Source organism: Parus major, chromosome 2, assembly GCF_001522545.3.
Source record: "Parus major isolate Abel chromosome 2, Parus_major1.1, whole genome shotgun sequence".
NCBI lineage: Eukaryota > Metazoa > Chordata > Aves > Passeriformes > Paridae > Parus > Parus major.
The window spans coordinates 3423545-3441051 of NC_031769.1; the positions used below are offsets into that span (position 1 = coordinate 3423545).

At 41.7% G+C, this 17507-nt stretch overlaps 1 protein-coding gene across 3 annotated transcripts in view; it reads right to left on the minus strand.

Moving 5' to 3' along the window:
- Positions 1-207: 207 nt before the first annotated feature.
- MINDY4 (MINDY lysine 48 deubiquitinase 4) overlaps positions 208-17507 on the minus strand; it is a 65837-nt gene continuing 48537 nt past the window's right edge. For all 3 annotated transcript variants that reach the window (XM_015618457.3, XM_015618458.3, XM_015618456.3), the window contains 3 exons: positions 9715-9895; positions 6124-6196; positions 208-1310 (listed from right to left, as the gene is read on the minus strand). In XM_015618457.3, the coding sequence (XP_015473943.1) occupies positions 1262-1310; positions 6124-6196; positions 9715-9895 (303 nt within the window). In that variant the 3' untranslated portion in view covers positions 208-1261. The remainder of the gene's footprint in view (positions 1311-6123; positions 6197-9714; positions 9896-17507) is intronic.

The window sequence follows — 17507 nt, forward strand, 5'->3', positions numbered from 1 at the left end:
AAGGCCATCTAGACATTTCTAGTACTCCTTTGTAACTTAGATTCAGGTTGGTTTTCAAATCTAACTCCACTGCTAATTCCCTGAGATCTCCATTTGCACAGTCAGTTTGCACCCTACACCCAGAACACTGAATTTTTGCTGGAAATTGATTTTGCACTCATTTTTCAGGACCCAGAGGAGTTTCCACACTGACTAGGAAGCAGGTGCTATGATAAACATCAGAAAGTAGAAGTCCTTTATTGAATTCTCATGAAATAATCACTCTGAAGAGAGAGGAATACCTCTAGAAACACCTTTTATCTGCCTGTTTCTCCCAAGGCATTTTTTGCAACCTTCTGTACCTGCTCCAATTTTGGTAAAGTGTTGCTAAAACAGAATTAATCAGAGTACAAACTGCAGCTTCAGTACCTCAGGGTCCATCACCTATCACAGACAGGCACCATTTGAATTTCAAAACTAACAACTCTTGTTTTCTTCTAGTTCTGAAGCAGCAAATCACAGATCTAATCTGTCACTTGGGTGTGAATAAACCCTGGTGTAGAAATAAGGACAGAAATGTAAAGACACTGATACAGCTGCCTCTTACCAGAAAGAAAAATGAGCTATATCAGCACGAGGCACTGTTACACAGCAGCTGCACCCAGCACTGGGAACACACTAACAGAATTTGGTAACACAAAACCACAACCCTTACTGCAAATTCATGACACAACGAGAACTTGGTATGGGCCAGGCTTTCCCTGAAAAGCCCAGACAGTCACCAACCTATTCAGTGTAAAATGAGGCTTGCTAACAGCAGGTAAGGAGGTGGATGTTTAGTCCTTGGATGATGTTTTAGAGTGTTTTGTCAAGGAGGAGCAAGGCAGGACAGAGAAGGCTGTGAAGTGAGAGAAATCTGGGTTCAGCATCTCCCACCAGATGCCTCCAAACAATTCCAGGATACAGAGTGGATCCAGGAGACCTCAAGGGGACGTTGAGGACTTCACTGCTTCGTCTGTAACCTTGATTTGGTGGTGGGAACCCAGCCTGCCCTCAGCAGCTTTATGCTGAAGGCAGGGACAAGGAATTTACGTCAGTGTTGTTTATATTAAAAGCAAAATATCTGAAGCACAAGGTGGCTGAGGTGAAACTCTGCCAGCCTGTAAACCTTGTCATTCTTCCTCATCTCAAACTGCCCTATTTCCTGTATTGGTGGGAATAGGAATGTGCTCATTCAGTCATTTCCTTTTGGTCTTCCCAAATAAAGTGCAGGTCAGATCAGTCACAAGATGGGTTCTGTGCCGTTCCAGTCGATGACAGCTCCTTGCCACCTAGAAATGAAATCATTTACACCCATCAGTTCATCACTGGAAAGACAAACCCACACCTCTGAACCACCCAAGGAACCTCAGAGAGACTGGGATGGGCTTGGCTGGGGTAGCTAATCACATCCCAAAGGGAACAGAGCAGAAGTGAGGGAACTGTACCCCCCGATTTTAGGTACCAGGGTAGGAGGTCTCTGACTCTTCCTCCAGTCTCTGGGCAACAGAGAATCCTCAGCTGATTCACATCAGAGGCCTTCATGTTGGACAGCAAAATTAGGGAATTCCCAAGATGGGTACAAGAATTAACCCTAAATCATGTGAACAAGGGAATGGTTGGGTAGTGGGAGAAAAAGGGGTTTTCTGGAAGTTTTATTCTGGTGTTCTTATTCTTGCAGTTTTGTTAATAAACTTTCTTTATTCCTTTTAAGTTTTAAGCCTGTTTTGCTCTTGTCCTAATCCATATCTCACAGCAAGAAATAAGTAAGTTTTCTAGTAATTGTTTAGTTACTGCTTTAAAACCCTGACAGATAGGTACAAGAATTAACCCTAAATAACCAAAATACCCTCAGCTGTCAGTAGGCAATTTGCACCCTCCTGTTTAGCTCTGATTAGGAACTCTGAGATTTTGTGCCTGGATGACCTCGCTGAGCACCTATCTTTGCTCCTGACCTTGGCTCCTCCAAGCTTTCCAAGGCTCACTTTAACGGTGGTGTTTTGCTTTTCTCTGCCCTTGTTCATCCTTCAGAATGACACTGAGGATGATGGACACTGAGAACAGCCCTTCCAGCTGGGTCTGGAACCTTCCACATCTTTCATTCCTGGCTCTGCACTGCCTGCCCCCCTCAGGAAAGTGACTGAAAGCAAAGGAGGCATCAATCCTGAATCTGCCACAAAATGTGTCTTCAAACCATGGCAAAAAACAGAGATCTACCCCAGAACCTGGTGATGCCCTCCAGTCCCCCTGAAGTGAATCAAATCACCCCTCATGGCATGAATTCACCCTTGGCTTTGGCTTTTCTCATCTGCAAGGTCATGGTCCACGTTTTCTGGGAACTAAAGTGTTGCATTCCCAGTGCTGAGTGCTTGTATCTGTTTTGAGAATCTGTCTCAGAGTGGGAAGACATTGGTGAGGGGGAGGAGGGAACAGAGAGCTGCCAGTGCCACATTCTTTCTGTCACCGAGGACAGGATGTGTCAGCAAGGGTATGGCAGCTCAGTCCTTGTGCTGGGCAAGTTAATTAAGTGTAAAACAAAACCAAAAGCTGAATTCTTGCAGTCTTCAGGGCAGTGTCTCAAAGGAAGTGACCATCTGAGGGCTGTTGTGAAATTTTTTCCTTCTGTTCTTTTACTTTGCTGAGAAAATTAAAATCAAAAATTGTGGAGAGATTGTCTCCATCCCAGGAATACTGAGCAGGAATACACAGCAGAGATGCCCCACATCTTAAATTAAAAGCAGGATTTGTTTCATCTGGGGTTATTCAGCCTAAGTTTGGCGTTTTCCAGACGTGAGAGCTGTCCCTGTCAGAGGTTGAGAATGTCACCCCTAAACAACCAAATGGCAAAAACAACTGCCACCTTCTGTCCCCATTGTATTTTTCAGGTAATACCATCAAATAATCCCTAATCTTTGAGTACTGTCTTCCCAAGGTGCACCTTTCTATCTCACCAAGGTGATTAAAGCTTTGAGAGGGATCCACAGAGGCCAAAAGACACCAGATGAGCCTGCACTGTGCCCTGTGGAATTACTCACATTGCTGACACCATTGCTGCTGTTGGGAGACTTGTTGTTAATCACTGTGCAGTGAGGAAATGGCCTTTTTTAAAACAGTCTTTCCATAAAGAGCTTAAACAGAACATCATTTTTGAAGCAGGACTGAAGGTTAATTTCAGAACAAGCCTCATTTCTTAGGTTTATTTTCAAACCATTTTTTAGACCCAAAGGCAGCTTTTAGCTGTTTGCTTCTATGAGACAGGTCCAAAACATTTTTCCCCCTCTTGCATCTGCACAAGAAAAGGTGTGAAAGAGTGAGGAATCTCACTCACAGATGCTGAAAAAGTCTTTTATTTACAAACAGATACAAAACTCCCTGGACAAAGTGATCGCTTCCCCAAACTATCCTGCCTCAGTGTAACTCAAATTTTCTAGCTGCTGATTCAATTATCATTTATCAGATTAGCAAAAGGAAAACTCCATTTGACCCACCTGCTTCAAGTACAACCTCACCCAAGGGTCATGTAGTTAACGGGAACTGAAGAGGAACAGGTCAGGCCCTGAACAATGCTCAGCCTGGAATAGCACTCAGTGAGCATCTCCTGATAATTTGGTATTGTTTTGGAGCACATCAGTAATTCAGGGTGAAATGCCCAGGTTCTGCTCTTCTCTTATCCACTAAATTCCCTTTGGGTGTTTCAGTTCACAGCCAACAGGTGAACTCATGGTTCCCACTGTCCCACAGCCACAGAGGGTTAACATAAAACACTGCTAAATTCAGGTTATAACAGCAGATCAGAGTTTGGTTCCCCTCAGGCAGAGCTAACAGATGTTATTTCCTCCAGTGCTGAGGATCAGGACTGTGATATAAGAGTATTCCTCAGGGGAGAACAGGATAAGCTGTCTGCACGGTATCTCCAAAACAACCCAGGGATGCACATTCCAGACATCCCTGGGCCAGAATCCGACTGCTGCCACAGATGTCTGGGGCTGACAGACACAAGAAAAGCACTTTTACTCCTCCTTTTCTTGGGGGCCTGCAGGTTACACTGATATCTGGTGGTCACTGCTCATTCCAGAGGCAGCTGAAGGGTTCCCTGCTTTGAACTCAGAACAGAACTCTTCTGATGTTTCACACAAGAGGGACTGAAAACATGAGCCTCCTCCTCCTGCAGAAGCAAAACAACCCTTCTCTTCTGATAATAATAATAATATTAATGATAATTTTAATTATTATTATTAAAAATTAAATGCAAAACCAGTCTATTACCAGTGCAGTTTTCCCTTCAGGAGAGGGCAAGAGAATAAAGAGCAGGGAGATGTGAGGCACAGAACTCAGTGTGGCTCAGGCATTGGGGTAAGCAGTGGGCTTGTCATGGATTAAACCAGAACTGAGGCATGTAAATGGAAGGAAAACTCTCAATCAACAATAAAACCAATTAATAATAGCTAATCCTCTCAGGTCTGATGGAATTCTCCTCTCTGAGAAATTATCCTGCATTTTTTGATGAGAGAAGTCTGATGTGGAGCTTCATCATGAATTCTTCATCAAAATAAGTAACAGCTCTTTGCTTTATTAAAAACTAGTTTAGAAGAGTTTTCCATGGTCATATGATAAAAAACATTCCTTTCTATTTTATCCCCTAAATTGCTAAAATTTTGATTACTTGGGCTGGTTCTTACTTTTCCTTATATGCTGTTCCATAGTTGGAAGAAAAAGTTCTTAAAACAAAAAGGAAAAAATTAACATGAAAAACCTTTTGCAGCAAGGCCACACTTAAATAAATACCATCAAAGCAAAGGGAGAACACTGAAAACAAGGAGCCAGACTGCCCAGGGTCAATCAGACAGTGCTGAGAATGCTACAAACAAAATAAATTGACACTGGAATTTGCTGGTAATTTACCTCTACAGCAGATTAAAGCAGGGAACTTAAAACAAACAAACAGCAGCCCTACCAACACTGTATAACTCTGACACAATGCCAGGAATGAAGATATTCTAGGACTTTAAGCAGTTGCATGCATTATTCTCGCTGCAGGGCTTTCAGAGGTTATACATTATTTATTTTGGTTTGCACTCATACTTATGTGTCACTGGAATGAGGAATCAATAAAATCTGTATGTGCAGGAAGGCTCTCACTGCTGTCACCTTGCAGGATGCCTCTTCTACATTTCAGTGATTTTCTGATCAACACACAGGCAGACACTGTCCTTTTTTATTTAAGTTTTTATTATTTTTTTGCTGTTTTTTTTTTTTTTTTTGGAAAGCAAATTGTAGCAAGGACAGGAGGGAAACTGCAGGAGAAACCTGAAGCTGCCTGGCTTGCTGATTTAACAAATGTTATGGTCTCTGACAATGAGGCTTTCACTTCTTGCTCCAGAGATATTCAGATAGTAACTTCCAAAGCTGTGCTGGAATTGATATGAAGAGGAATTTTCTGCCCAGTTAAATTTCCCTGTTTTGCTTCTTTCATGTCTCACTAAGCTGAAAATGTTCCCATTAACTCCAGTAGGATTTGGATGAATTGCTATATAGGCCTCAAAATGGCCATGAAAATCCCAACATGGCAGGAATCAGCCTTGTCTGTGAGGAGAGAATATGAGCTAAGGGCTGTCAGGAATAACTGCACAAAATCTGCTGTTCTGTGGTCCTGACAAACTGAGAAAACTGAGACTGCTCAAAGGGGCTTCATGCAAAACAACACCCAGGTGCCCTGTTTTGTTCCTCAGAAAAGATTGATGAAAATGGAATAAATTGTCTCTTTTTCTCATTATACCTCTGCAATCAAGCACTTTTGGGAATCTAAATTTAGATCTGTTGCAACCAAGCTGTGCTCTCAGACTGAATTTGGCTCAGCCAGCCTTGGTGATGTAGTGAAGGTTTCTCTAAGAATGAACACCTTGGACAGTTCAATGTTAATTACAAAAACACACAATTAAATGTGCAAAATATATTATCACAGCCTGACCCATTCAGACCCTTCCTGATTTTGAAGCATTAATTTTTCAGCTTTACTTGCTGAAATATTTTCTTCCACACTCCAGCTTCACACATATTGTATCAACAACTGAATGTATTTGTATGACAAACTGTAATTTCACTTACTTTGTCCTAATACAGTGCTCAAGTGGAGGAGTAAGATCATTTTCTTTATTTTCAGGGCACACCTGAGTTGTATCTGCAGAGACAAAACAGACATTTTTAGTGGTTGGGGAATTTTCTCTTTGTACAGAACCCCACAGAAAGACTTTTCAGATGGTTTGAGTCCAACCACTGCCACATCCACCACTGATGACCATGCCCAAGCCAGGTTGGATTGCTCATACACAGATGGTTTCAAGGAAAACCACAGCTCAGAAAATGAAATAACATGCTGCAGGGCTGTCATGAGGCTTTTGTTCTGCAATTGATGTTGGAATTACTGAGTAACCTCTGTTACTCAAATGCTAAGGACAGTGGTGGTGCCACACTTGGATAGGAAATGCCAACAGGAATTGGGTTAGGGCTATTCCACCCTGGGAAAGAAGATTGTCCCTTTAGTGCTCAGCAAGCAATGCACAGACAGGAGAAGATGATGCTGGGTGGGGTATCAGGGAGCTCCCCAGGCTGTGAGCATTCCTTTGGGATGGAGAGGCCATTGCAGCTCAGGGAAAACAGAGAGGTCACTGTCTCAGACACGGCATCTGTCAACAGTGAAAGCAGAGCTGAACTTCCCAGGGACAAAACATCCTGCCACCAGCTTGGATGTCAGTCTGCTCAGCTGTTTCCTGTTTTGGAGTCAAACATTTAAACTGCAGCAGACCAGGGTTGCTTTTGGGTTTTATTTTTCTTTCTTTCTTCTTTTCTGTCTGTCTCCCAGCCAAAAGATTGGCTGCAAGTGGCAATGCCAAGGGCAGGGTGTGGGATTTGGGTCTGCTTCAGTGAGGCTGATGTAGACAGGATGGGAGGGGATTGTCCTGACCATTCACAGTCTCAGATCTATCTGGCACTGATGGGTAAGCACATGCAGAAAACTCTGGATGACTGCAGGGCTTGGAGTGGAGGGAAACAGACAATATTTAAAAGTACATAAAGTACTGGTGGCTTCCCTCAAGGTCCTCAGGAACTTAGAGGCACACAGGAATCTTTTAAGTTTAACAGAGCGTTTTTTATCGTAATTTTTAAGAGTTTAGAACACAGAATTTTAGAATAATAAAAGGTGAAACCTCTACAATCATCAAGTCTAACCATAAATCCAGCACCACCACCAATTTCACTATTAAACCCTGTCCCCAAGTGCCACAATACAGGTTTTTTGGAACACTTCCAGGAATGGTGACTACACCACTTCCCTGGGCAACCTGTTCCAGTGCTTGACAACCCTTTCTGTGAAGAAATTTTTCTCTAAACATCTCCTGGTGCAACCTAAGCCACTGTCCTGACCATAGCCCTGGTAGCAGGACAGGCACATGGTGTGGCTGCCTTTCCCACTCATCACCAACTTCAAGGAATTTTGTCATTTTTAGACTTGAATTCTTCCAATCAAAAAGTTTGAATGGAGTGTTTCCATTCAAAGAAACAGGGAAAAAGTATCATTAAGGTGTATCTAATAGTAAAAGAAAAGGAATATGTATATTCTACCCTTAATTATTGAGAAACTGAGTGCCAGTACCGTTACAACTCTTCTCTGCCTATCCAAAATATCTCCCCCAATGGAAAGATTTATTATTGTTTTCCTCTCTTTTTGATGGTATGTTGATGTCATTAACCTGTTTTTATGAAGGAACTTTATGTTTCTTTCCTACATTTTGACAAATGGGTAAGTATTAGAAGCAAAGCGAATTCTCAATATAAAGTAGCAATTGCTGCTATTCCCAAAAATAGATTCTTCTGTCTTTTCTGCCTTTCTTGCCCAGCACAATTTCTTCAATATTTCCTGAAATGTGACCTTGATGGCAATTTTACCTAGTTATAATCAAAATTCCCATTTCAAGGAATTCAACTTCTTGTTCAAGTAAAGCAAACAACTTTTCTACCCAGCAGCAGGGAGCACCCAGCTCCTCGTGCTGCATCTCCAGCTGATGCTGCCTAAACATCACCTCTTGTTGGGATTTCCACAAGGGAAATACCAGCAATATTTAGCATTCTGGTATTTCCATCTGCTCCTGTGTGCTGGGTTTAGATGTTTGGCCAGTGTTACCTTTTTGGATGTGAAGTAATTACAGTTTTCTCCAGACCTAGCAAGGGATTACTGCACAGCCAGAACCAGGCCAGCGTTTTTGTGGAATGATGAAAACATTTATGTTTTTACTGCCTTTTGTAGGATTTCACAGATAACAAAGGATTTACTGGGACACATCCCTGGAAGAGGCTATGGCCACAACAAAGAGACATCAACAACTCCATGCACATTTAGGCTTTGAGGAGAAACACAAAGAAATGCCATGACAGGTTGGACAGCAAAGGGAAAAATTTAGATGTGCTCTGGGGAATTTCTCATCCAGGGATCTTAAGAGGGCTTGGCAACTCTTGATTTTGGAAACATTCCTGGAGGTGGAAAAACACTTTAGGATACCTGTTTTGGACCAGATGTTATGTGGTACAACTCAATAGAAGAAATGTGTCTCCAGGCCTGTGCTGAGCTGTACCATCCACGTCACTTTTATCTGGGATGTGGGAACCAGCTGTGAAAACTGATCACTTTTGGAGCCAATATAGCATGTGACTCCTACAATGTAATTACAGGAATTGTCTCTAAAATGAGAGGATAAATAACAGGCAGAGAGATGACTGAACTCACTACCAGATCTCATGAGGTGCTGAAACCCCCAGCACTCCCAGCATAGAAACTTTGTCACATGGACTCAAGCAGAACATACAACACCCATCCTGTGCAAAAACCTGGATGTCGGTGCAAATAAGGAAAAAAGACAACTTATTTCTAAAGAGCAGACTGCAGTAGAGTGGCTCCTTCAGATTGAGAAGGAATTTGGTTATCAAAGAATCACAGACAAGATTGTATAAATGTACCAAAGGAAAGAAAACAAAAGGTGAGTAGGATATTATTAGCAAACAGTGCTGGAGAATGTATTGAAGTAGGTGCTTTCTAAGGATCAGAATACTCATCCAAATGCCTCCCAGCTGAAGAAGTATTTACTGTAAAAGAAGCTGTGTAATTTGGCATGGTTTCCTGAAAGAAGGTGTGTAACAAGTTGGAAGATCTTTTGCAGGCTTGTGCTTCCAGGCAGGTAAGAGACTAAACTTTTTTAGCAGATTACTGGCATCTTCTTGCCTTGGAGGCAAGGATTTCATGTTTCCTCACCCTCTCTGCTCGTTTTCCTACAGGCATTTAGGGTGAGGAAATGGAGGCCTGCACTTTCTGCACATCTGTGAGATGATGTGAAGGATAATGTGAATAGTGAAATGTATTTTATAGTCCTGGCAGTATGAATAAGCCAGAGATCACAACCTGCTCCTCAGAATCACTGGAAGATTTGCCACTGTGTACAAAGTGACACATGCTCACTGTTAACCCTTTCAAGAGCTTATCCTCAAAACTTCCTTGCGAAATGTAACTCATCATCAAAACTAATTATGGAAATTAGGCAACAACACACAAATTAACATTCACTGCCTGTAACCATCACTGTTGGTATTACTGGATCCTCCTTTCTGCCCCCCAAGAGGTGAAATGCAGAGTCAGGGAGCTGCTCATACCCACTGTCAACCGTATCTCCTCATCCTGGTTGGCCAAGCCATCGTAGTAATAGAGGTCAAACCTCCGTCCCGTTTTCCAGTCGCTGAGCACATCCTTTTCCAAACAGAACAGCACACTGAAGTGGCTTTCACTGCAGACCAGCCAAATTGGGTACTTGGGAGTCTTCAAGTAACAACCAACCTAGAATGAAAATACAAAACAGCAAACATCACTGAGGGGAGAGAAACAATTTGTTGTGGTAAACATAAAATTTGTAAGATCATTTATTTATTTATTCTAGTCTACAAACACTCATGAAGGCTCATTAGAGAGTGTTGATGAAGCAGACCAGTGCAGCTCTGGTAAATCATGGAGCATATAAAGCAAATATTAGGCCTTGAGGTAATGAAATGCAGCTGTAGTGCCCTAAGAGCTAAAAGATCAGATCCCAGATGAACTGAAACAAAAGGATTCATGTCCTCTGCTGTAAAACCACAGGAATACAACATGGGATCAATGGGAGGCTGTGCTGACATTCAACAATGACTGGAAACCAGGTAAGAGACTCACAGGGTCTCAAGTGTCCCGAGACATCCCTGCCTGGGCAACTCAACTGAGCCTAAAATCTTTTGTTGAGTAAAGAAAGTAATATATTCACTTTTTCACCTTCTAGTTCACAGTCCAAACATGTATTTTCAGCTATAGAAGACAGCAATAACAGAAGCATTTGTTTTGTTGCGTTGTTCTTTAAAATGAAATATACTCATGTGAAATTAGAACTTTAACAAAAGCCTCTTCTAAGCCTTTGTCCTCCTTTTGAAAGTATAATTTTAAATAGCCTGAATATTCTCTAAGAAAGTGCATAACAACTTCCATATTCATTTGTAGGTGTTTTAAACTAGGATACTCAAGAGATTTAATCTATGAGGGATGGAGGAAGGGGATACCAGCAGCACTGCAGCTGGGTTTTGTACCTTAGGGAAACTGAAATCTGAAATTAAACATTTTGCCTTCAGTGAAACCATTTTGCTTTCAGGACTTTTTGACTGAAAAAGCCCTAGTGGAAACAGAGGGAATTTTAACAGAAAAATTCTTATACATGATTTCTAGATGTAGATTTGTGGATGCAGCCCTCAGTTCTTCACCCTGGGCACACAGGCAAGTGGCAAAAGCCAAAAGGCAGAAGCCAACATTAATTCTGTTGTAATCAAACCTCTAATCAGCACACTAAGTGATAAGGAGTTTGTGTTATCATCTTGATGGACATTTAGAATTTATATCTGAAGTGTTACAAGTGCAAATTCAGCTGCCTTCTAATGAGAATTTCTTCTGACGTTAGATAACAAGTCTCCAGCTAATTAAGTAACTGTTCCCTGACTCATTACTTTGCTAATATCTATTTAAAACACCTTTTATACAACAGTTTTTATACAACAGTTTTGCTTTTTATGTAAACTTGGCTTAGAAGTAAGGAATTTTTTACAAGCTTCCAATAATTCTCGTAACAGGAGTTACCAAAAAAGAAAATACGCAGTTTCAACAAAAGATGGCAAATTAGAGGGACACAGATGAAAAGATTTAGTCTCACAAACATGCATATTTTAATATGCAGATAAGTCAAAGCCAAAAAGAACAGCCAGTCTCCTCCTAAAAATGTGTTCTTCCTACGTTTGTCTGCAACAGCAACTTCCCAGCTTCATCAAACAACATTTGACAAAGATTAGAGACACAGAACTTTCAAAGCCACGTCCCCCTGAAGCCAGGACAAACTGTTCAGATGATTGAGGGCTGTAGAACATTCTTCAAAAATGTGTAGTTTTCAATTACAATCTGCAGAAAGCAGCAAGGGCATGAACTTTGAGACAACTGAGAGAGTCTAAAAATATCATAGTTCGAATCCTCCTCTCCCAGAAGAAGGGAGAAGTCTTCGTTTTGGTTGCATCAATTTAGCCAGCTGAGGATCAGCTGCTGCCTCTGACACCAAGATGCAAGAGATATTTTGTACAAGACATGATATGGAACCGTGCTGCTGACAAAGTAAGGACAATCCTCACTGTGAGGATTCCTTTGGCTGCTTCTTCAAGCATCATCTGTCGTGTGGAGTAGAATCACCGAGTCATTCAGGTTGGAAAAGACCTCCAGGAGCATCGAGTCCAACCTCTGACTGAACATCACCTCCACAACCAGACCAGAGCACCGAGTGCCACAGCTTCCTTCAACCCTCCCAGGAATGAGGACTCCACCACCTCCCTGGGCAGCCCATTCCAACATCTGACCACACTTCCAGTGAAGAAATTCCTGCTGCTGTCCTGCCTGAACCTCCCCTGGAGCAGCTTGAGGCTGTTTCCTCCTGTCCTGTCACTTGTTGCCTGGGAGCAGAGGCCGACCCTCACCTCACAACACCCTCCTGTGTCAGGGAGTTTGGAGAGAGCAGTAAGGTCATCCCTGAGCCTCCTTTTCTCCTCTCAACACCCCCAGCTCCCCCAGCAGCTCCTCACAGGACTGACTCTCCAGACTCTTCCCCATACACAGAATTATGCCCTCATTTAACTGCTCCCAGCTGGTGAGGCCTGAGCGCTTCCTCAGCTGCCTGATCAGCCTGGTTGGCAGCAATACTGGATAAAACCTGGAATAAAACTTGGAATAAAACCTGGAAACAGGACAGGGAAGAACAAGCATGAACACCCAGTGTTCTGGCTCCTCAGGAAACCCCTCAGACTCAGCAGAATGTCTCTGCTATCCCACAAGAGCCTGACAGAGAGCAGGCCTCACAGAGACCCCTTCTTTCCAGTGTGTTCCCTACATCTGCAGGGCTGAATTCCAAAGGTAAATCAGGGATATGTGACTTTCATCCTTTTTAGAAATACTATTTTTGATAAGAACTCAATGCCTGTGTTTTTATCACTGTTGAAGTATTGGTTTCCCAGCAGGCTCATTAATAATTTTCAGGCAAAAGGAAAGTGAAGCAGAATGAATGAGGTGTCCCTTTTTCAATTTTTCAATTATTTTCAGTTCCTACAGAGACTTCCCTGACCCTAATCCTCTCCCTTACAAAGCCCTCATGAATACTCATAAATTTCAGGGACACCATTCTGATCTTTGGGAAACATCAACTTTTCAAAAGCAAGCACCTTCAAAGGGCTCATTCTCCATCTGACATCTGTGTGAATTCACACAATGCTGAAACTCAACCTACAGACAAGAATTTATTGCTGGAGAATTATCCCAACAGATCTGCCAGGGTGAGTGGATGGTGCCTCACCACTCAGCCCTGATCTGTCCCTTGAATGAGGCCATCTTTTGCCATGTGCATTCCAAAAGAAACAAAAGAGAGAATGTGATACCAAAACCAAGCAGCACAGCTGGATGTGGCCAATCTGATGGCATTTTTCTCCAGGAGTTTTATCACTTGACATAATTTCACCTCCTTGCTTGTAGGACTTTACTATTAATTTTCTAGTTATAATCAATCATTCCTTGCTTTATGTTTCTTTCCCTGAATACAGCTGCTGGAGATGTTTATTTGAGAATAATCATGGTGTGTAATGGTTCCACAAAGGGCTGGGTTCTGTCAAACTGAGGAATTTCTGGTACTACCAAATCCAGTAGGATTGACAAGCCAAAGGATAATTACACAAAGCTTTCAGAGTTAATTGTTTGTTCTGTCAGTGTTTTATTCCCCACAGCTGCAATGACCTTTTCTGGATGAATACTGAATTCCAAGGGTGTTAAGAGTGAAGTGGTGTAAAATCAGACACCTTTTCAGCAGCCCATGGGGGACCCAGGTCACCCATTCCACCAAACAACAATCAGCCCCACCACTGCTGTATCTGCAGATAAATAAGGGACACTGTGGGGCTAAAGTTATTGCCATTGCCAACTACTTGATTTCAATCAGATTGAGAAAAATAAAATTAATGCTTATGAGATCTGACATTCAGAGTATGAACTAGGTGAGACAGAAATTGAAGAGTTTTTAGCCATATATTTATAAAATAACAGCAAACACTACTGCTACACTGGAGCATCAGGTAATTTCTCTGCAGCTTTGGATTCTTTTTCTTTGTTTTTTTGTAGAAAAGAAAATCTTTCTGATAATCAACTGGGGGTGAAAAAAAAGGACATGACTGGAAAAGAATAGAAAGAGATGTGTGTTTTATTCTAGCACTCCCAAAGCTCCTGGAAAGCACTGGCTTCTGATTAAAGTTCCCTTATACTGCCATGGTGTAAAAACCAGCAGATGTGGTGAGGAAAACAGACCTCTGGGTTCCAGGCAGCCTCAAGATCTTTTCTTTATCCCTGTCCCACTCAGCTGCTCTTCTGCAATGTCCTAAAAAATGAGGAAAGTTTGAGGGAGATGTGGACCCTCACTCAGATTTCAGCATTTTGCCATCTCCTCACTACACACAAAGTTTACAGCCCACATCAGGGAGCTACATCACTGCAATACAAGGACAGGGCAGGATTCAGCCCACAGAACACTTCTGCATTTATTTCCAGGCCCTCTAATGCAGCTTAGCCCTTGGGCTTTGGCTGTAAAATCAAATAAGCAAGAGATGGGTATTGTCAGAAATTTAGACCCTCCCATTCATAAGTGATGCAGGGAGTTGGCTGAACTCTGACCTGAAGAATTTTCAGCCTAAAAAGCACCTAAAGTGAGACAGGATAAACCCAGATCCAAATGCAGGTGTTTATAATCCAGAGAGACATGTGGAAAACATCTGACTTATCATTTTCTGCTTTACCTATGTGCAAAGCACACAGAGCTCTGCTAAACATGTGGGCTTTGTTATCCTTCTTGTCTTAAATAAAAACTCTGTGATTCTATTTCATTTGGAAGGATGTTGACAGGGAAGAAATGCCAATGCCCCAGCAAGAGTGACTGGCCTCTGGGAAAATAACTGGCCATAACTCAGAGGACAATAGAACTTCATTAAAAAAAAAAATTCAGTTCCAGCCTAGAAAGGGAGATGTAAAAACAAGGAATGAAGAACAGACTTTCTCAAAGACCAGTGCTTTGTCAGCCTTGTTTCAGTCAAATTTGAATGTACTCCATATTTTTGCCCACAGTAAGGCTCACTAGAGCCTTACATAAACATCAGCTTCCTTTGCTGCATCTGCAGGGCACAACATTTACCCCTATTCCTGAAAAACAAACGGAAAATTGAAGCCAACCATCAGTTTCCATTTTGCACTTGAGTGTTTTTGTGGTTGGTTTCTCAAACGAGGTGGTTAAAACCCTCTAAACTTTCCCCTCCACAACCCCTCCAATGGCCTGGTTTGAATCCAGCCCATCAGATGGGGAAAAGAAATTGTTTAGGGGACACATTTCCCTGGGAAGAAGGTTATAGGAGTGATATTCCACAGGGTAAAAGCACAGGTGAGGTGCCAGGGGACAGAGCATGTGTGCTGAATTTCATTGTTCAAGTAGGCCTTGTCATAACTCAGAGTGGTTTCTTCAAAAGGACCAAAGATAATATTTCCCATCTGTGGAATTTTAATGAATAGATTCTGCTTGTTTCTGTTGCTTTACTCTGTCTGTTTGAAAAGAAATAGGGAAAATGTGTGTAGCTTCTTTGTCAATGCCCTGTTCTCAGACAAGCAAAAACTTAAAAGCACCAGGTCCCTTGAGGTGCTGGCAGCTCAGGCAGGGGCTGGGACAGTCAGAAATCAGAGCAGGGTGAATTTGGGAAGTCAGACAACAAGAGGTTTAACTGACAGAACAGCCTAAAGCAAGAAAGAATTGGTGAAAACAAAGGCAAATCAGAGAGAAGGCTCAAAAGAGACAAATAACTTTGAATATTTCTATTTCCTCACATACAACAGCACACACCTAAAGTGGCTTCAAAAAACATTTCAGATGGATGGTGAAATTCATCAGCCAGCACCACAGTGCCTTTAAAATGAGATTCAGACCTGTACTCATGCCAGGAGCTTACTGAGATAAACATTTTGACTTTTATTCACCTATTACCCCTCTGTGGAAAGTGGAAATGACACTTGCCATTCATGCAAAGAACATATCTGCTAATAGGAAATGGCATGTAAATGCTATATATTATTGCTATTTTTATCATTATTCATGTTAGTTATAGTAATATTATTGAAGAATTAGCAAGTTATGAAGCACAATAATGAAAATAATCTGCTAAATTTGTTACCTGAGAATGCAGATTATTTTTCCCTTTTTCACTGTTATTTAATGACCTGGAATAAACATGAGGAGCCTCTGTTTCCATCTCTTCCTACTTTTAACAACACATTTTGAAAGAAAGGATTTCATCATTCTAAGCCTTTTCACCTGCAATTTTAATGTGGCATTTAGGCCAAAGGTTCTGAGCCAAACACAGGGATTTTCTCACCCAGGAGTGCTAAAATTGGTCCTGCCCATTCCTGTGCCTCATCCCCTTCTCCAAGGCCTTGTCCCTGCTGAGAAACCACTCAGCTTCCCTGAGACTGAACTGCTGTATCCTGCAGCTCAGCAGACTGAGGAAACCCCCAGCAATTCCATGGGGAAATGTTTCTGTTGCTTGACTTGCTCTAAATAAATCCCAGGAAACCTAAAATCTCAATTTAGGCTCCTAAGTTAAATGTGTAAGATCACATGGAATTGATATTGCTTAAATACAGGCTTTTAGCACAAAGAAAAGAAACCCAAAGATGTGTAACTTGCCTACTGAAAAGTAGCAGAATTGGACTTTTATCTTTTTTCCCCACATTAAAATCCAGAATCTCACTGTGAAACTAAATGCACATGAAACAGATGGAATGGATCCATCTGTCATTGTGAAACAATTTGCAGCAAGTAATTACACTGCAAAATCTCCACAGAGTTTGGTGATATGTCAGGAGCCAGAGTGATGATTGAACATTAACAATTCCAGACAAATTACCCAGGCCACACGTTTTTCTCATCAGCAAAGATAACACAGGATCCACTGGAGGAGATGAATGGATGGGGAACAGAGGAATTCTCCAGGCAGACACTGGAAGAAAAGGGATGGAGCATTTTCTTTTTGGGTTTGCCACTGTTGGAGTTTGAGGATTAATCCACGTGCCCTCACGATATCTGCAACTCAGAAGCCATGCCAGGGGAATTGTGGATTACACAGAAATGCTCCACATATTAGAAAAATGAGATGAAATGGTAGAGAAGTCTTCCTCCATGTGGATTTACTGCATCTAGCCTGGAATCTTGAATATCCTGTCCTAAATGTGCTGGTAATTTGGAACAAGTCTAGAGCAGGGAAATAAAAACAAGCCTTGGACAGGATGTGCTGATAAAAAAGGGAGGCACTGTTACATCAGCTTCAAATGCCCAGCGGATGGGGATGAATTGTTTAGGGGGCAGGTTGGATTACAAGTAAAATTATAATTAGAGGAAACTAAGTAAATGAAGACTCTGATTTATTAATAGTATTTCCAAACACAGGCTGTGTAGTAGATATTGAAATCTCCAAATTCACAAGGACCTGCAAATCTTTATTTGCATTTATTCATGTTTTAGAGTAGAGATGGATGAGAAAAGCTGTAAGATCTCAGTTATATGAACTAAAATCAATGAAAAAATGGTCATCTGAACAAAAAGGCAGGAACTTTGTGGATACAGATTTTTAAGAGAAACCCTGCTATATAACAGGACACAAAAATATCCTCTGAGAGATCGGCTGGATGTGACCTAAAGGGAGTTTTCTTACTCCAGTGTCTGTGATTCACCATATAGCACGCTCAGGATTTTCTTACTCCAGGAAACAAAAAATAAAAAATAAACCCAACCAAAAATGACAGTCCTTTTCCATGGCTGGGTTTGGTT